Source organism: Schistocerca nitens, chromosome 5 (genome assembly GCF_023898315.1).
Source record: "Schistocerca nitens isolate TAMUIC-IGC-003100 chromosome 5, iqSchNite1.1, whole genome shotgun sequence".
NCBI lineage: Eukaryota > Metazoa > Arthropoda > Insecta > Orthoptera > Acrididae > Schistocerca > Schistocerca nitens.
In genome coordinates, this window is record NC_064618.1 from 490,576,506 (window position 1) to 490,597,706 (window position 21,201).

A 21,201-nucleotide genomic window follows, 5' to 3' on the forward strand; every position below is an offset into this window, starting at 1 on the left:
CTGAAAATATTGGTATTCAATTCCCCGTCTGAGATTACCGAATTTAGGTTCCCCGTGCTTTTCCTAAATCAGTTCATGTAATTGCTGGTGTGGTTTCTGGAAAGAGGCTGCGAAAAATTTCTTTCCTAGTCTCCATCCATCAAGTACGTATTTCGCCTCAGAGAGAAGACTGATGACACGTGTGACTCAGGAAATTTTTTTCTTCATTATAATTCCAGAAAAAATGTTAGAGTCACACTTACCAAACTTCAAAGTAGAGAGGAGTTTTGCAGTCATAATGCATGAATGGAAGAACTGCGTAAGGAAAACAGAGTCTGGAGTCAGTTTTCTGTCGCGATGTTCTTTGCATCCGTTGACTTGCCACGTATCTCCTAATATGCTACAAAATAATCTTCATTCACAGAAATAACAATTTCAAATATCTTTATTCATTAATCACTAGCTTAACCAACAAATTTTGTATTACATCTAGATAAAATATACATCAATTACATCATTCTGCACGTATCACTATTGTTTCACGAACAGTAAGCATAATTTACATTGTGGTTACTGCTAACCACTTAATGATACATGCACATAGTACAGTAGTAAGTGGGATAATGTGTGAGTGGAAGTATTAATGAAAGGAAAGGGCGAAGTAAAAGATTTTAAAACAATTGTCTACTTTGATCCGTGGTCATGGCAGTGGATTCTGTTGAGGGGGTCTGATACAGACCTTCGCAGACTCAACAACATTCGCAAATAATAATAATTATCATAATAACAGTAAATACAATACTAACCATAAGAATATAAAATATTTCACATTGAAAAAAAAATTACATGGAAACTCGCGACTGGGAGAAGCGCTAAAAATAAATACTGAGAGCAATATTAAAACAGAACACAGTAACATCAAGTGGATTAACCGTATGTAGCCTACCAATTAGGGCAGAAAAAATTGAAAAATGTGAGTGAACGCTACTCTTAGAGTATCTCAGTGTCAACTAAGTACATGTACAACTAAATTACTTTCTTCAGAAGAAGCGATCGTGGTTCCTCTCCACATGGGACTGTGGGCGGCCACCCGACGCAAGAAATGGCGTGTCCAGAGCATTTGAAAGCCCGCGGCGCGCCCCACGGGGCTGTGTCGGGCTCCAATACAAACTAGGCACGCCCTCTACCGTTCGAAAGCAGCGAGTAGTTTTGGCACACACAAAAAGCTACCGTAGATTAAAAAGAAAAAACCATGCATATATCTCATGTTTTATATATATATATATATCTTCCAAGTGTGATAGAGACTTTCTTCTTAAAAGACAACATTTAAAGAGAACAATTAGTTTCAAAAAACACTCAGAATCAATAAAAAGTATACTGGGCGACGAGCGCTCACAGTTCTGTTTTGTGCTATTTCTGTTTAGTGTATTGGCAGATACCAGAGAATAACCTGCCTTCGGCCCATATGTGAGACCGTGGGTACAATTATTTGTGAACGCCACTATTTACTTCATTCCATCAGACAACAGGAGCCGCACACTGGATACAAAAAGGTGACGCCATCCCTGCCGACAACAACAGTGATCCATAATACAGTATCGATTGCAAGAGCTGTAAACGTATATGAAATTGTACAGTACATAGTCTGTTTGAGTCGCAGCCGACTTTACCATTTGCATTCAGAGGACCGCTTGGAGAAACACTGTGATTTAGATATAGAAATTAATCGAAAGTGTGTGTTCCACTAGTGCTGAAAATTTTCATCCACACTGTCTACTATCCGCCACTCTGATGCAGTACGATGATGAACAAAACGATGGTGAAGCAATTACTGCAGATGACGAACGTCTTCAGTTAACCGCGGGCAGGTGTATTTGATTCATAAACCACGTGGAAAAACAAATTCCTTGTGAGTCAGAGAGTCCGAAACGTTGAATTTTCACTACCTTCGGTGTGGCCTACTTTTGAGTGAAAGTAGGCATGTAGGGTGCAATGACGTTTATGTGTAATGATGTACCTAAGACAAAGACGTGTGGAAGAAATATTGAGTGAGCTTGTCGGTAGTTTTCTGTACCAGTGTGAGACCATTCGGAAAGCAAAAAGAGTTACATACGGTGCTGACAGAAGACTAATGAGTAATAAATTGAGGGAATGACTATAAGGGAAGAAACTGATTTTGTTCAGAAACATTAAAAACTTGTGGAAGAAATATTACTATATAATATTTTGTACTAAAAATAAGACTTTGAAACCGAAAGTAATGCGTTAGGTTAAAAACAGTTTCGTTTCCCTCTGCTTCAGCAAAGAAAGTCGTTTTAAATTAGTCATTTTTAGGATACATCACTGAAGTGTCATCCTAGTGGTCTTCTGACAGTAAAATGTTGCAGAGGTAAATGTAAGAAATATTGTGATGAAAAATCTCGTTAAATTCTGTCATTTATAATAACGTTTCAGGGAAGAAGCTAACGTCCAATCCCCTAAGTAATGAAAATTGCTAGAAACCCTTTGGGGCATCCAGATTGTTATCTGCGGTACAAGATCAAGATAAAACTGATAGCGGTACGTCGACAACGAACTTTGTATCAAGATATGATGATACTCCGGAAAACGTTTACAAACTCAAAGAAGTATGTGTAGTTTGTACATACGAACGATGACTTTTGAGCGAAATGTTTGGTTCCTTTCGAGGACACAAAATCTTACAGCGGCTGACCTTCCATTTGCCCTAATATTACACTTATGATGAAAGGGAAAGGTCTGCAGGGTACCTAGTAGGTTGTTAGCTGCCTGAGAGTAGCAACGCTGAATTCGTTGTCGACACTTCCTCGACGTCACAATGAGAAGGAATCCCGATGTCATTCTTGGCTGCAGTCGGCTTTTGTATGGGAGGCGTTCCTCAGCGGATTCCGGAGGTTCCCACCTCGATGCAGAGAAACGCGTGACGTCACAGGTGGGCCGGGTGTCGCTTCAGAGGCGGCCGGCGCGTCTGGTCCTGCGGGGGCGGCGCCGCTTCTTGAGCGCCGCTGCGGCTGGGTCGGGGGCGGACCCGCCATCGGCCGATCTGCGGTCCCGGCGTCGACGCCCGGCGCGGCCGGCCGCCTCCGCCGCGAGCTATGCGCACGTCGGGCAGCACTCGCCTTCGTGGTGCACCGGGGCTGCGCACGTCGTCGCGGCGCACTTGATCGTGGTGCACGTTATCTGGTGCTCCTGCGGACACACGAGCAGAACAACTGGTTAGGGCAACTGACCGTGTGCGAGGATGCGAACACAGGTAATTCTAAGTGGTATTAAACTTTTTCTCTGTTTACATCACTCCACTACTCAACATTTCATATCTGCCCTTTCACGAGTTTCTTTTAATAGTAAAACAGCATAGCACTTACACTATGTTGTCCTATGAATTTATTACTAACACATTTAACTTTTGATGTAACATTTTCATTTTATGTTTTGCCAGTTGGCACATCTTTGCCTATCGATAAGGTGTGGCGGTCGATAATCTACGTGGCGTGATGGCACGGGGGTGCTTTATTTATTTATTTATGGCATTACATATGAACAGTGACTAACAACAGAATTTTACAAAAATGTATTAATTTCATAATTTATAATTCGAAAAATAAGTCTATAAATTAATATCTAATTTGTCGATCGATTCAAGGGATGCCTCGGTCACTTCAAACAAATCTTCGCCGCATGGGGTAGCCACGTGGTCTGAGGCGCTTTGTCACGGTCTGCGCGGCTCCCGCCGTCGAAGGTTCGAGTCCTCCTTCGGCCAAGGATGGTTATGTTGTCGTTAGCGTAAGTTAGTTCAAGTTAGATTAAGTAGTGCGTAAGCTTAGGGACCGACGGCCTCAGCAGTTTGGTCTCATAATACCTTACCACGAATTTCCAATTTTCATTGAAATCTTCCAAGTTCCCATGGTAGGCTCCTTTCCTACAGCTTGTCACAATGTGATTGATACATCTGGTGTCCATTTCCACAGTCACATTGAGAAGATGGATCCCTTCACCATCGTTAGAGGTTTTCAGCATAGATGCAGTGGCCTGTGCGGATCCGATTTTTAGTTTTCCAGGCACGTAGTGTTATTTCCAAACCGGCTGGTCTTGTGTGAGGGCTTTGGAGGGTCTGGTGTTCCTCATGGGCAATAGTGTTCCACACTCCTGTTCACTTTGTGTCGATACTGAAAGTAGCTGCCTGTAGCGATTATGCCAGTAGGAGAGATGGCTGCCTAGATTTTAATGGGTTCATTTTGATTGCAGGAACATCAGATTGCATTGGAAGCTCGAGGATTTTAAGTAATTATTTGGTATTCCTTCAGGAGAGGATTCTGACTTGGGAGGTGTGGTGGTGCAATGTTGCTTAGAGGTGGTAACCAGTGTAGAGGAGTAGATTTGATGCAGCCTGTTATTGTCCTCTTTGCTGAATTTAGCTACACATCAATTTATCTCACATGTGTTTTATTAAGCCACACTAGGGCACAGTATTCGGCAACAAAATAAACCAGCCCTAAGGCAGCGCATCGCAGTGTCGTACCTTTTGCGCTCCATGAGGTACCACTCAGCTTCTGTATGATGTTACTGCTTCATCTCAACTTTGCCAAGTTGTTTTCTATTTGCTTCCTGTAACACACGATACTTTCAAGATACTTTCCTAGATATTTTGGAGAGTCTTGGTGGTGAAGCATCTGCCCATTAAAGATGACATTCAACGTCGCATTGGCAGCTGACTTCAGTCTTCGTTGGATTTGCTATCAGTCTCTACCTTTTGAAGTTTTCATCTATTGTGCTTACATCTGCTGATAGGATCTCCTCACCAGCTTCGAGAGCTCTGTTTGGTGGCCAAGGCCAGATCACCTGCATAGATGAGCTTCCTTGGCTCTGTTTCAGGGAGGTCAGATGTACACAAATTGAATAGGATTGGTGCTAAAAATGAGCCTTGAGCAGGAACACTACCAAGTTTTTCCTGTCTGCCTAGTTGGTTGCCAAGAACTACTTGGCAATATCTCTCAGATACCCCCGTCCGCAGCGCACCATAAGCCGCACGTCTCCCCTGGGTGGTGCAAAACGAGTATCAGAGCTGGCACCAAGACTTATCTACAATACTGGCCATTAAAATTGCTACTCCATAAGAAATCCAGACGATAAACGGGTATTCATTGGACAAATATATTATGCTAGAACTGACACGTGATTCCATTTTCACGCAATTTGGGTGCATAGATCCTGAGAAATCAGTACCCAGAACAACCACCACTGGCCGTAATAACGGCCTTGATACGCCAGAGCATTGAGTCAAACAGACCTTGGATGGCGTGTACAGGTAAAGCTGCCCATGCAGCTTCAACACGATACCACAGTTCATCAAGAGTAGTGACTGGGGTATTGTGACGAGCCAGTTACTCGGCCACCATTGACCAGATGTTTTCAATTGGTGAATGTGCTGGCCAGGGCAGCAGTCGAACATTTTCTGTATCCAGAAAGGCCCGTACAGGACCTGCAACATGCAGTCATGCATTATCCTGCTGAAATGTAGGGTATCGCAGGGATCGAAGAAGGGCAGAGCCACGGGTCGTAATGCATCTGAAATGTAACGTCCACTGTTCAAAGTGCCGTCAGTGCGAACAAGAGGTAACCGAGACGTGTAACCAATGACACCCCATACCATCACGCTGGGTGATAGGCCAGTATGGCGATGTCGAATACATGCTTCCAATGTGCGTTCACCGCGATGTCGCCAAACACGGATGCGACCATCATGATGCTGTAAACAGAACCTGGATTCATCCGAAAAAATGACGTTTTGCCATTCGTGCACCCAGGTGATTCGTTGACTACACCATCGAAGGCGCTGCTGTCTGTGATGTAGCGTCAAGGGTAACTGCAGCCATGGTCTCCGAGCTGATAGTCCATGCTGCTGCAAAACTCATCAAACTGTTCGTGCAGATGGTTGTTGTCTTGTAAACATCCCCATCTGTTGACTCAGGGACCGGGACGTTGCTGCAAGATGCGTTACAGCCATGCGGATAAGATGCCTGTCATCTCGAATGCCAGTGATACGAGGCCGTTGGGCTCCAGCACGGCGTTCCGTATTACCCTCCTGAACCCACCGATTCCATATTCTGCTAACAGTCATTGGATCTCGACCATCGCGAGCAGCAGTGTCGCGATTCGATAAACCGCAATCGCGATAAGCTACAATCCGACCTTTATCAAAGTCGGAAACATGATGGTACGCATCTCTCCTTCTTACACGAGGCATCACAATAATGTTTCACCAGGCAACGCCGGTCAACTGCTGTTTGTGTATGAGAAATCGGTTGGAAACTTTCCTCATGTGAGGACGTTGTAGGTGTGGCGACCGGCGCCAACCTTGTGTGAATGCTCTGAAAAGGTAATCATTTGCATATCACAGCATCTTCTTCCTGTCGGTTAAATTTCGCGTCTGTAACACGTCATCTTCGTGGTATAGAAATTTTAATGGCCAGTAGTGTACTACTGATCTCATGGTTTAAACATCAACGCGAAATTACTTCACAACGGTTTTCCTCAGAACCAACCAACCAGACACCTAAGCCGGCATGGTTATTATGTGGGAGACCGCGGAGCGATAAGCAAGTGCGGACTGTATGTGGGGCAGGATGTAACGGAACTTGTGCGTAATAAGATGGAATACGACATTCAGTGTCCCGTAAAGGACGTGGAAGTTTGTAGTGATTACTATGGTTAATTCTGTACAAATTGTGAGCCGCTGCATCTGGAGGGGGTGAGGTCCGTATAGGATGGACATGATGGTATTTTGCTTTTGATGGAAGGTCGTAGATGGGAGCAGTTTCCTGTTGCTGTAGTACGGCGTTCCCCAAGGTAGTGTTACAGGCCCTTTGCTGTTCCTTACCTATATAAATCATTTGGGAGACAATCTGAGCAGCCGTCTTAGGTTGTTTGCAGATGACGCTGTCGTTTATCGACTAATAAAGTCATCGGAAGATCAAAACGAATTTCCAAACGATTTAGAAAAGATATCTGTACGGTGCGAAAATTGGCAATTGACCCTTAATAACTAAAAGTGTGGGGTCATCCAAATGAGTGCTAAAGGGAATACGTTAAACTTCGGTTACACGATCACTCAGTCAGATCTAAAGGCTGTAACTTCAAATAATACCTGGGAATTGCAATTACTTACAACTTAAACTGGAAGGAACACATAGAAACTGTTGTGGGGAAACCTAAAAAAGACTGCATTTTACTGGCAGGAAACTTAGAAACTCTAACAGATCTACTAAGGAGAATGCCTACACTACGCTTGTCCGTCCACTTTTAGAATACTGCTGCGCGGTGTGGGATCCTTACCAGGTAGAACTGACGGAGTACATCGAAAAAGTTCAAAGAAGGGCGGCACATTTTGTATTACCTCGAAATAGGGAGAGAGTGCTACTGAAATGATACAGGATCTGGGGTGGGCATCATTAAAACAAAGGCGTTTTCCGTTGCGGCGGAATCTTCTCACGAAATTCCAATCAACAGCTTCCTTTTACGAATGTGAAAATATTTTATTGACACCGACCTACACAGGGGAAAAACGATCAACATGATAAAATAAGGGAAATCGAGACCTCGTACGGAAAGATATAATTGTTCGTCCTTTCCGCGCGCCATACGAGATTGGAATAATAGAGAATTTTAATTTGGGCCGCGCGGAGTTGTTGCGCGGTTTAGGGCATCATGTTTCGGACTGCGCAGAGTCCTCCTCCGGGCATGGGTGTATATGTTGTTCTTAGCATAGGTTAGTTTAAGTTAGTTTAAGTAGTGTGCAAGTCTACGGACCGATGACATAAGGAGTTTGGTTCTTTAGGAATTCGCAAACATTTGAACATTTGTGATTTTCAGATTATCCACGTAGACGTAGATACAGATATACGGACGGGCCGAGTCAAAGGACTGTTATGTGGTGGGCCTTCTGAATAACTCCATGCAGAAGGGACTTTGCTGCTCTGAACTGACATTTTTCGTTACTTGTTGTCAAAGTGCTTTGCCGCTCATTCATGGGCGGTATAGTCCCCAGAATGATATTTTTACTCTGCAGCGCAGTGTGCGCTGATGTGGAACTTACTGGCAAATCAAAACTGTGTGCCGGACCGAGACTCGAACTCGGGATTTTTGTCCTTCACGGGCAAGTGTTCTACCAACTGAGCTACCCAAACATGACTCACGATCCGTCCTCAGACCTTTATTTCAGCCTGTACCTCGTATCCCACCTTCCAGACTTCACAGAAGCTATACTGCGAGATTTGCAAGATGGGCGATAGTTGTTCCTTCCTTTGTGGCCTCCTTAGTATTATAGAATTCATATAACGGAACAGACGTTATTGGTGACTGTTGCATGTCGGGTTAGTTCGTATGCTGTGCGCAGTAAACAGAAAGGCCCTTACAAATAACGGTAGCTATATGAGTGGAAATGGACTATGCTGGTGCCAAAAGATGAAACTGCATGAGCCGCTCACTTCTCTGATCTTCGCAAGATACGTAAATGTTTGTTTTGTATCTTTGTGTCCCAATGTCATGTGCTTTTACATTTATTAACGAATGAATTAGACTGTAGTTTTGGATTTTAGCTGTGTTATCGTTCGTTTCTTATTTTATTAACGTTCTTACTGGTATTACTCCGTCAGAACAGCCATCGGAAGACTCAATGGTTCCGACCGACTGCCGTGTCATCCTCAGCCGATAGGCGTTACTGGATGCGGATATGTATGGTCAGCTCATCGCTCTCCTGGCCGTCGTCAGTTTTCGTGACCGGAGCTGCAACTTCTCAGTCAAATAGCTCCCCAATTGGTCTCACAAGGACTGAGTGCACACCGCTTGCCAACAGCGCTTGGCAGACCCGGACGGTCACCCATCCAAGTGCTATCCAAGCCCGACAGCTTTCAACTTCGGTGGTCTAGCGTGCACCGACCTTACCACTCCGGCAAGGCCGTGGGCTCTTACTAGCACTGAGTGAAATTTTTGATGGCTGCAAATAGCACTCTGTAGAAATTGTAATATAGATATGTGATGACATACTAGAAAGACTGGGAGCCCATGTAAGGTTCACACTGAAATCTGAGTTGGAATAATTCTGAGCTGGGCTCGTTTTGAAGCTAATATGTCTTGATAGTGTTACGAGGTTGTTACAATCGCTATGAAATGTGAGATAACGTATACGTTGGAAATAAGTGTTAGAGAGTCCGCATGGTATTGCTTTCGAATATATGGCTCTAAGCACTATGGGACTTAGCATTTAAGGTCATCAGTCCCCTAGACTTAGAACTACTTAAACCTAACTAACCTAAGGACATAACACACATCCATGCCCGAGGCAGGATTCGAACCTGCGACCGTAGCAGCAGCGCAGATCTGGACTGAAGCGCCTAGAACCGCTCGGCCACATCGGCCGCCACTTCGAATATATGTCGAGTTGAAGTAGCATGACGTTTAATGTCCTTGAAACGGCTTGTTCCCCATAAACTGTTCGTACTCCAGAACTTAATCGCATTTATTTTGTATAAAGGTTTTGTTACGAGGGTTTTGGTAATATACTACACAAACATAATATTAATGTTTTAATAAATGTCACTCTGTCTAATTTCCCGAGTGTAGTTTGAGTAGTTGAAGTTCCAAGGCACAATGTTGTAAAGCTTTGTACTAACTACACAACATGTAACGGGTACGACGGATTCCTACACCAGATGGAGAGTCGAACAGAGATACACTATGTGATGAAAAATTTCCTGACACCACTGTGTGATATAGAATTGACCATTAGATGTCTGGAGGGGCGGATTACCGGTACAAAAACAGCGGAGAGTATTATGTCATCAGTAAAGAAGCAGGAAATGCACGACTGTTTAGTCAGGAGAGCTCAGTGCCTTCGAACGTAGAATAATCATTGGGTATCACCTCGGTAACAAATCCATCACAGACGTTTCAAGCCTCTACACGTGCAGAAGACGACTGTTGATGATGGGTGTTTGTAAAAGCCGCATGGAATCAGCGGAAGGAAGCACTCGCGAGTTCTAAAGCGCTACCAACATTCGGGGTAGCACAGTGACTGCGTGGGGAGTTTAAAAGCCTGGTGTAGAGTGGATAAGTAGCTCTTCATCAGCCACAGATTTCTGTGTCTATTTACCCGTCATGGATACGGGACAGTGACCGGTCAGATATTTACCAAAGAAAAATCGCCAAAGAGCGATTCAGAAGTTACTATTTTATTTTCACTATCAGGTTCTGCATCTCGTCAATGCCATCTTCAGACCCCAATGCACTCTATATGTAAAGAATCGGATACATCGATGCATACATAACCAGACCCAGGAACACCTGGAGTCCGTGATTTTTTTGTGCAGTGGTACTTCAAAGACTTGAAAACAACTCAGTCAATACCTGTTTGCTCACAAGAGCTGTCACCAAGTCTTCGAAGTACAGACTCGGCAAAAAAATCACGGACTCGGGGTATTCATGATTCCGGCTATGCATGCATCGACGTCTCTCATTGTCTACCCAGAGATTGCATAGGGGCTTTAAGATGGCATTAATGAGATGCCGAAACTGGTCGTGCAAATAAAATAACAATTCCTGAAAATATATAGCTGTTTGGTGGTTTTTCTTTGGTAAACAAATTTCTGTAGTCAGTGCTAAGCGATGCTTCACTGGAAACGAATGATTCACGCTATACCTGTTGACAATCCAATGGGGGTGCCAACAGTAATGTCTGGAGAAAGGTGGTGTCACGGTAAGGATATGTGCTTCGTGGAAAACGCTAAATGTGGAAGGATATGAACACATATTACAGTACTGCGTCTGCAACAGTAGAGGAACAGTTCGGAAACGGTGCTGTATCAGCACGACAATGCACGCTGTCATAAAGCAGCATCAATTCAGGCAATGGTTTGGGGACTTTAAAAATCCTGAAGTGGACTGACCTGCCCAGAGTTAGAGTTAGAACGTCTGTTTCGCTCCGTCCACAGTGTCCAACATTACTAGCAGGTGGGGATTTGGCTGTTGAGGAAATATGAGCTTCCATTCCTCCAAAGACTTTCAGATACCTCACTGAAAGTGTACCCAGTAGAATGCAAGCCGTTATAAATGTAAAGGACTGACACAACCCTTTTAAATGTCCACTAATAGCTGTCTCGATACATTTTAGTACATAATGTATATATTATTAAAATTTTAAATTTTGGGTGAGCAATATTTATAATAACTATACTAAATGTAACAAGTGTAGTGAACTGCTATACGAGTGAGAAAGCAGAGCAGAGGGTGTGTGCAAGAGAGTTCGTGTTAATGCAGAGATAGTAGCGGGTCGGTTTCATGTCGGAATGAAAATATTGTGGAAAAGTGCTGCCGAGGATTCACATTGCGAACACTGTATGGAGGTAATAGTGCCATGAACATCGTGCCCAGAAAGTATTAGACTGATTCAAACAGCATGAGCATCATGGGATGTTATAGGCTATGTTTGCAACGTGAAACTGATAAACTGCGTTTGTTGCAGGGCTGTATTTTATACGCTGCTGTGACGTGAGTTTAAAAAAATACGTATTTCATTTCTTTGATACATCGAAACCTCTGAAAATGTTCCCATCTCTAAGCTTACTCACGAGAGCGCAGAGAGAAAAGAGTGAAGGGGCGAGAGGGAAAGGCCTGAGGAATAAACTTTTTCCTCTCGCCATACGCCCCCACAGTTTCCCTCACAATTGTAGCAACATTTATAGTAGTAACATCGTTTATGCATCTGTCCAAAAAACAGAGTGGAAAAACCGCATTGTTCTTGCGGAATGGAAATAGCATTCCTTCCAAAAACTGCGACAAAGACGAAATCATTGAATGCCTGCGAAATTTTTTTATTCCACGGCCAATTCCGGCTTTTCAAGCCATTATCAGTGTGTAACATTCTGTATGTGTCCAAAGAAAAAAAAAACAAAGAAACACGGAACAAGAGTACCATACTGTTCAAATGGTTGAAATGGCTCTGAGCAATATGCGACTTAACTTCTGAGGCCATCAGTCACCTAGAACTTAGAACTAATTAAGCCTAACTAACGTAACGACATCACACACATCCATGCCCGAGGCAGGATTCGAACCTGCGACCGTAGCGGTCGCTCGGTTCCAGACTGTAGCGCCTAGAACCGCACGGCCACTCCGGCCGGCCTACCATACTGTAATTGTTATAAATTGAAGGAAAGATAGTTATACACAAAAAGAACTCAGACGTAAAAAAGTAGAAGTGTATTCACACTATGAGTTTCTCTTCGTTTTGGTTTACAAATTTAATTGTTCTTGACGGTTTGGCATGCGGTGCAAAATGTTCAACCATGTAATCTTGAACAAAGTATAAAAAGTCCTGGCGATCTAACAATTTCACAGACGCATTTTTATGTATATACAGCGTGATTCTGCTGCGCCTACCGATGGCTTTTATGCAACCTGCAACGCCTTCAAAATCTACACACGAAATGTTCACATTTTCTCACTCACTATGTGATACTATCAGTCCTAAAAAAATTAACAGGACCATTTTGTAGCAAATTTAATGTAGTTGTATTCACAAGTACCCAAATCAAAAATAAAATTATTAAGTGACATAGTGTGACAATGTGGAAAATTCTAAAATTTAAAATTTTCTTTTGTGTATAAAGCGTGTAGACCATCCTATTTCTCAGTGTGGGAACTACAAATGGAATTACTACTTTGGTTTTAATTAGCAGTCAGCAAAATGCCAATAAAGTTAAAGGATACGTTTTGGTTTCTTGTTCAGTATGTTTGTTGAAAACTGTACATGAACACAAAATTTCTATTTCTTCTACAATATTACAGACGTCCCTTTCTTGGCATGAAGAAGAATGTGGTGCTTATCGTTAATTGGAGGATGTGTGTCTGTTGTTTATGAGATGCATACGAATTTACTTGGTTATTCTCGCTACATTTCGTAGCTTTTTCAATCGAGTTCGAATATTCTTTCAGGTTTATCCAATTTATATCACGTCACAATCGTCACATTCAATATTAAACACATTTTCTGATGAAAAGTGCGTGTACACCACTAAGGTCATGGTCTTATATGTTTCCGAATTTTTTAAGACTCCATAAAATATGCTGTACGGTCATAAGTATACAGACACTCCTACGTAATGAGGAACTGACTACTAGCTTTAACGAGAGGCGTACCAGCCAGTATAAAAGGAGGGGATGGGAATGGGGCTGGGGTGTATGGTGTTGTAAGTACTGAAGCAGTTACAACAGAACACGTTAATCAGGAGTGCTTAGTGACTCCGAACGTCGACTAGTCACTGGCTGTCACCTGAGTAACAGATCGACCAGGGACATTTCCCCCCTTCCAAGCTCCCCAAGTCTGTCATGTGACTGAAATCAGAAATGTGAAGGAACAACCAAAGCTACACCAGCGTCAAGGAGGCTTTATATATTGACGGGCAGGAATTGTCGAGCATTGAGGAGGGTGATTGCAAGAACGCCACATGAAATTATCAGAAAGAATCACTGTGTTCAGTGTGATACCAGCATTTCAGCTAGCACAATGAATGTGTGTGTGGAGTTTAAAAGAGAGCGGTATAATGGACGAGCAGCCCCACAAGAGCCATACATTTCCTACTTAATGCTAAGTGACGTTTGAGGTGGTGTTAAGAGGAACACAACTGGACAATGAATGACTGGGAACGAGTGATTTTGACTGATGAATTACACTATACCCCTGCAGTAATTTGGTGAATGCCCAGAGAATGCTACTTGCCATCACGTGCGCCATCAGTGAAATACAGACGAGGTGGTGTTACGATATGGAGTTGTTTCTCGTGGTTATGGTGCGGTACCCTTATTGAACTTAAGAAAACGTCAAATAAAGAAGGATTTTAATACATTTTACAGCATTGTGCACGGCTTGCAGTGGAAGCACACTTTAGAGGTGATGACCGTGTCAGCAGGATATGCAGGCTGTCGCAAAGTACCACCTGTGAGGCAATGTTTTGTGAACAACAACATCTCTGAAATAGACTGGCCTGCCCAGTACCCCGACATGACCCACTGGAACACCCTTTGGATGAGTTACAAAGCAGATTTTGCGTCCAACATCATTACGTTCTCTGGCTTCTTTTCTTGAGGTAGAATAAGCTGGCATTCTGACAGCTAATATTTTGGTTAGGTGCCTTCCAACAGCCGTTAATTAACTAAAAACAGAACACATTTTAACAATCAGTTATTTTTACTTGAACTTTAATATTTACTGGTTCCAGTAGTGGATGATCTTCACAGGAAATAAGTGTTGAACAGTTGTAAAGGAGGCCCCACTAGGTTTATGAACATGGGGTTGGAAACAATTTTCAGGTGCAGTGACGCTCTTAATAGGGTTAAGGCAAGATTCATTTCTGAAAACCCTCTCTCACATTCACTGGTAGATACTGTTATGCAGTTAATTCTGTTTATCAGAGACAGCAGGAGAAGCTGGACACTTTCTTTCTCTTCTAGGAACCCCATGATTACTTTCCTTTCAGGTAAATCTGAGCCTTTTACATAATTTGATTATGTCTTTCTCACCAAAAACTACTGCAGGATTGTTGGGCCAATAAGAAGGATGCAGTAACAGTGCATGAAGAAATATACTCCTCATCACTTGAAAATCTATTTTCATTCTCTTGCATAAACTTTCAAGAAATGATATTGGGTTGATTGGGTTAGGCATAACAGTATACTTTTTGCATTTTATTTCTGAATAGAATTGTAATCGTTCCTTTCCTTTTCAAGCTTCATTAGAACATATACCTCTTTTTATGTTCCTCTTCAAACACTCTGAGGTCTGTCTGTTTTTTTTTTTTTATAGCAGTATCAAGAGTTTTGCAGTTTTGAACTAAGACAACGCCTTTAGTGTATGGCACATCAGCTTCAGATCAGTACTGGTGATTTTCTTTAGAAGACCTTCATACGTTTTCCTGCCAGTGTTGTCTCTGGTCATATCATTCTCAGCACTAGTAAAAATGTGAAACTAGTGTCTCACAATTTCTCCAAACTGCTGAAACACTTCCAAAGCTAGACACAACCTATCGAGTACCCAAGACTGGGTCACTTTTAAGAATTTGGGTGCTTCTGCATTTTTTTTTTTGTTCTCTTGCACCTTTGGGTGAGTGTTTGTAGAGAGTGTATAGCTTATCCAGGAAAGATTTAAAATGATTAATTTCTGGGGGAAGATCTTTTCTTATAAGTTCGCTAACAGATAACTCTAGCTCATTGCTGGCATAGTTCGAACTTAAAATTTGTGTGAAAGCTTGTTTAAACAATATAGTCAAGGAAGATATTTGTTGGTTCCACGTATCACGTAGCGTTGCTCAATTACGACTAATTAATGAAGAGAATTGGCTCACTGTAGAACTTTCGGCAAGTATCAAGGGAATTTTGCTGTGTGACTCTATTATATTTTGATAACTCTGCCTTTCATTTACGCAGCAGTATGCCTTAATTTGTTGACACATATAAACTTGAAATGAAGGGTAGGTCCAAGGTCCATTGTGATCAATTTCTGAACACCAATTTCAGACTGAAAATCATTTAACAGTTTATTTGTACGCAGTTTTGAAAACATTTGCTGTTACTAAGTTTTCATTCTCCTGTGATTTAACACGGACAGCTTCTAAAGGTTTTTCACTTGCTGCAGATAATATTTTCAAAGTATCGTTTATGGACGAAGTTTCTTTGTGTTTAAACATTTTCTTTCAAACGGATACCATTTGGTCTGGTTTGCTTTCTCCAAAGCATAGCACTGAAATAGTTGACCACAGCTGCGAATTTTTTTCATTTCGTGTTTACTTCCTTCTGGCTCCACTGTCACAGCTTTCTTAGAACTTTTGCATCCCAGTTTCTTTTATTCGCTGTTGATGAGAAGTATTGTGTAATGTTGTCATTCATTTCGACTCTGAAACTCTTAACAGAATTTCACACTTCGCGTTAGCCGCTTCAACACTGAATACGGACGTGAACAAGCGACATTACATCACTTCTTTAAATGAATTTTAAAATTTGACCGTATGAGACAATTATTTACATCAGTGACTCTCGACATTCGTATGTGGAAAGATTTCAACAATATTACACAGGTAGTCACGTTTCGAAGTACGAGGATACCAATTATATATGTGCCCTATTTAGGCGAAATCTGATATCATTACCCGCTTTTGCTGACAGAGTCATTGATGCACGATTTCTCTGCCTGTCAATATAGAAATAACGTGGCTTTCTTTATCTCATCTGATGTTTCAAAAGTTAAAGGGTACGGATACTCGATAGTACTGTCAGAAACCCAGCAGTGGTAAAGTTGGTCGCTTCCTTGATCGACGTATGTCTCGCTTTTTCTTTTCGTTTTAGAGTTACGGTTTTTGTGTATTCTTTCACATTTCATTCTATTCAAAGGTTGATTCCATCACTTCCAGTAATCACTTGTTTCTTCGTTAATTGGATGTAGATTCAGCTCATTTTAAATATCTTCACACTTAATTAAAGCTCTTTACCCTCCTCACGATTCCCATCATCACTGCCGGTTGTATTTTACTGTTATGTTTCTTTCTATTTTGATTACGTTCGCTTCCAAAGACGGTAATGGTGCTGCAATAATTGAATAAAACTAATTTTTTGTATATTTTTGGATTATATAGTTAGTGTTCCGTTTATTGTGCATATATCGCAAAAAATTTGTAGAGCCTTCTTTTTTTTATATCACTGTCAAAATCATGGTTCGTGTCGCATCCAGATATTTATAATGTGACTCCTCTTCAATTAATTTATTGTTAATTATTATTTTTGACTTTATTAAGTGTTTAAATTCAAGGGCCATAACTTCCGTCTTATGTAATAAAATTTTTAGACTGTAGTCTATACATACGACATTTCGATGAAGTGCTTGCTAACTGAAGGTTGTCTTCACCTTCATTTATCATTATTTTATTATTTATGAATAGTAATGTACTTTCATTAGTATAGGTATCTAATTACTACTTTAAAATGTATTTTTCTTAATATAGTGATTAAACCGAAGAACACGTAGCATATCGCTAAAGCAAAATAAAGCCTTAACCTCTCGTATTGTTAGCAAATTCATGCAGTGAACGTTGTCCAGAAAAATCAGATTTTGGTAAACATTCTTTTGTGCTGAGGGCGATTGCCTCACGGTGAAGTAGTCGCGCAAACTGGAGAGCGTGTTGGCTGTTCTGAGGTGAGACGCGGGACGTACCTTGCAGACGCAGTCCGTGCAGTCGTCGCGCTTCCAGACCTCGTTGTTCTTGCGCCAGCGGCCGTCGTTGTCGACGCACTTGGAGGTGCCGGCGCGCTTGCCGCCCCCACCGCCCCCGCCGCCGCCTCCGCCACCGCCAGCAGCCTGGCAGTGGTGCTCCAGCTTGCGCAGTTTGCGCCGCAGCTGCTTGATGGTGCGCTGGAACTCCTCCAGCGCGCTCTCGATGCCCTCCAGGCGCTCTTCGCCCACCTCCTCAGCATCCACCTGCAGAGAGGACCATTAGGTTCGTACTTCACAGGTCCCGATTTTCCAATTCACAACTGTAGCCATAATGATCGAATCGACATTTTTTCGCTTGTCGAACTAAATTTTTTGAAACGTTGAGTAGATCTATTTTCCGTTATGTTACATTTGAGGAGTATCTCAAAGGTGTCGATTGTCTATAATATATCCCTCTAGCTGCATCTCAATCAACTTACCGAATCATAACGTACCCCGCAAAGACTCCTTAGTAATCAAGTGCTTTGTTCATGATTTCTATTCACACCTCCTGCACAGGCTTACCCAGAGATCACAGTGAAAGAAGTCGAGTAAGAACTAGACTGCAGTACTGACTCCCAAATTCGAAAAGCGCTCCAAATCCGCAGCCACCTGTGTCCCACATTCATCATCCGCCTATTCTTCAAAGACCTGTTCATAATGGATCACCATATCATCGAAAACAGAGTCGAATCTTCTCAAACCAAGCCCAAATCTACCGTTGCTAAAAATGTCTCATCTGCAACAAATCCACCCATATATCCCAAAGTCCATCACAGGTACCAACGTCGTCCTAACCTTCAGTCTCCGTCTCTCTCCAGTGCCAGGAACCAATTCCATCCCAACCGACTCCTAAAAATTACAAACCTAAACCTCCCTCCAACCAAACCACAAACTGTTCTTAGTCCACCTATCAACACACCACTTTACCCCAACAACTCCCTACGTCCGGTTCCTACAGATGATAACATCTTCTTCATTCTTTCTGTCCTTTAAAATATCAAACCATCTGAGTGCACCCATATTCTCCAGTAAATTGCCGTGGCCGCGCTCTGTGTTCGATCCAAATGCCGTTGCCACTTATTCCTAAAACTACTTTCTCTTCCTAGTTTCTCGACTAGACACTCTCGCCTAATACCTTCCCACTCAATTTTGTGCAGTACATCCAAATCCATTGCAGTCAAACAGCTGTCCACATTACAACTAGATCCGTCCCACCTACCTCGTGCTAGTCATGAAGTATAAATCTACATAAGCCTCTCCTTTAGTAACAATTTATCACCAAGCAGCTCCTCATTCAGTCACAACTCTACTCAAATAGCATCGCCAAGTATTTAATAATATTATGTTTATCAACTGTGAAAGTGCTTAATGCGACTTTTATGTTTAAAGATATGTAGGTGGAAGTGCAGCTACATGGTTGCTGCCAATCCACCCCTACGTGCAGGAATGAAATTATAATAAAGAGAAAAAAATCAAAAAGTTGAACTCCAAATCCAGCGTGTACCAAATTAAGAACGAACTGCTCACACTTTCAGCCCCACTGAATTTTACTTTAACACTTACACCCGTCCTATCCAAGTATATTTGTCTCATACTAAAACTCGGCTGTAAATTAACGGGAAAAACACATCTATGAACCACAAAGCTTACAACCAATTAGAACTACTAACTAACTCAAAATACCTATGACGTTCGCGCGACGTATTTTAAACTACGAAGATTTTATTCGACCTATAATCTCTAACGCCAGTTTCACCTTAATGTACATTCTACTCAATTTCTATTACTCCATCATCATTCTGGAGCGCCACGCACAAAATCCGGCTTTCCTAACCTTTTTAGACTCCGTTCCAAAAACTTTTACGCGAACACCATATTCCCCTCCCTCTTAGCACAAACTGAACACCTACGTTTATTGTGTAACTCATGTGTACACTCAAACAGAATTCACTCAGAGAATTACATTACACTCTATTATTATACTGATGCCTTCAGTGTCATCATCAAAGCACAGAGATATTCGCATAATAAGCCTGTCTCTTAGTCTGTTCCGTTGACTAGTTGTGTACAGAAGTTAGACTGACTTGTAGTCTGGTATTCTACGGTTCCCTTTCTTCTTTCTTTTGAAATATCATTCAATAACGACTTGCTAAGAACTGGAAATCAGTAATGATACTGTCTGTGTGACCTGAGCCTGAAAAATGCTCTAAAAGAATTTTGTTATTTCCCCCTAATTTCCTGCACTAGTACTATGCTGTGGCTATACCTACAATTCCCCTCTATCCAGCAACTACAGATAGGGCTTGTCTTCTCACAAATAAACTTTAATAGTCCTTCAATCCCAGGTCATGAAATCAGCCTCGATATCTGTCTTACCAGACTTCCCACCACCCTTCCCTGTGCTTACCAGTATCACAACCGGTCGAGATGGGTAGGGAGCTAGTATCCTGGACTCGCAACGGGCAGAGGTAAATTTAAAATCTCCTTCCCATCATGTTTTTCATAGTTGGGTTGTTGCGATTGTCAGAAAAGGACAGGGTACTTTCCTTCGTCATCTATGTCCCATCCGCGCTCTTGATCCTTCTCTAATTACTTCATCGCCGACGGGGTATTAAAGTCCAAACCTCCTTTTTCCCACACTAGGTTACAGATTTGTTAAAATACTCATAAATTAAAACAAAAGGTTTAATGTACAGATTTTGCAGTTGCTGATGCTAACTGTATAGGGTGATTTTTGTGTGTGCCAGGTCATAGATGTCATAGATGTACGTAAGCAGTGCGGATTTAGTAAATTTGGAAGAAGGCAGTTGGAGCTGGTTTGGGTTTCCTGAGAGAACGATGCTGAACTGATGTGAGGAATTGTTTGGGCTAGGAAAGTTAAGGGAAAAAAGGATTGAGAGGATTCGCGAGAAGACCACCAGTGACATGGAGAGTAAAAAGAGGATCTGCTAGGCTGGCCGCGGTAGCCGAGCGGTTCTAGGCGCTTCAGTCCGGAACTACGCAGCTACTGCGGTCGCAGGTACGAATCCTGCTCGGGCATGGATGTCTGTGATTGTGTGATGTCCTTAGGTTCAAGCAGTTCTAAGTCTAGGGGACCAATGACCTCCGATGATAAGTCCCATAGTGCCTGGAGCCTTTTTTTTTAGAATCTGCTAAATCTCGCAGTAACGACCCCGTGCTGCAGAAAGCGAAAACCAGCTTTAAACATGATATGACGAACCGTGCTAACATTCGAGGTCATCATTTACCGAACTGTAGTACAGCGCGGCTGTGCGAACTGTATGGCTACCGCAAGAGGAATGAAAACTAACGCTACGGGCCATATTCGCGGTAAAGAGAGTGAAAGGGGTGCATAACGAAGCATGGATAGGAACTAACGTACAAGTATGTACGAGTGCTGAAAAATGAGCACAAAAAAAATGTAGGTGATAACCGAAAGTAAAGATAGTGCAGTACGAGAGACATTCGCCGTAACAGGTAAATACGAAAAAAGTGGCTCTGAGCACTATGGGACTTACAATCTGTGCTCATCAGTCCCCTAGAACTTAGAACTACTTAATCCTAACTAACCTAAAGACATCACACACATCCATGCCCGAGGCAGGATTCGAACCTGCGACCGTAGCGGTCACGCGGTTCCAGACTGAAGCGCCTAGAGCCGCACGGCCACACAGGCTGGCAAATAGGAAAAAGGAGCATGACTGATAACAGAAGAAGCGTAGCAGAGCAACAGACACATGACACGGAATGCATAAATAATAGGATAAGCCAAAGGCCAAAAACATAAACAAAATACCAAAATCTGCTTCCAACAGCAGAAAAGCCCAAACATAACAAATAATAGCTTGTGAAGCAATGAAACTTAAAGGGAAAAAATTTAGAAAATGACAAAACTTTTAAATGATTTA

General features: G+C 42.3%; 1 protein-coding gene across 1 annotated transcript in view; it reads right to left on the reverse strand.

Moving 5' to 3' along the window:
• Positions 1–406: 406 nt before the first annotated feature.
• LOC126259176 (peroxidasin) overlaps positions 407–21,201 on the reverse strand; it is a 242,549-nt gene continuing 221,754 nt past the window's right edge. The window contains exons 21-22 of the mRNA XM_049955745.1: positions 17,252–17,515; positions 407–3,189 (exon numbers count right to left, since the gene is read on the reverse strand). Coding sequence (XP_049811702.1) covers positions 3,094–3,189; positions 17,252–17,515 — 360 coding nt within the window. The 3' untranslated portion in view covers positions 407–3,093. The remainder of the gene's footprint in view (positions 3,190–17,251; positions 17,516–21,201) is intronic.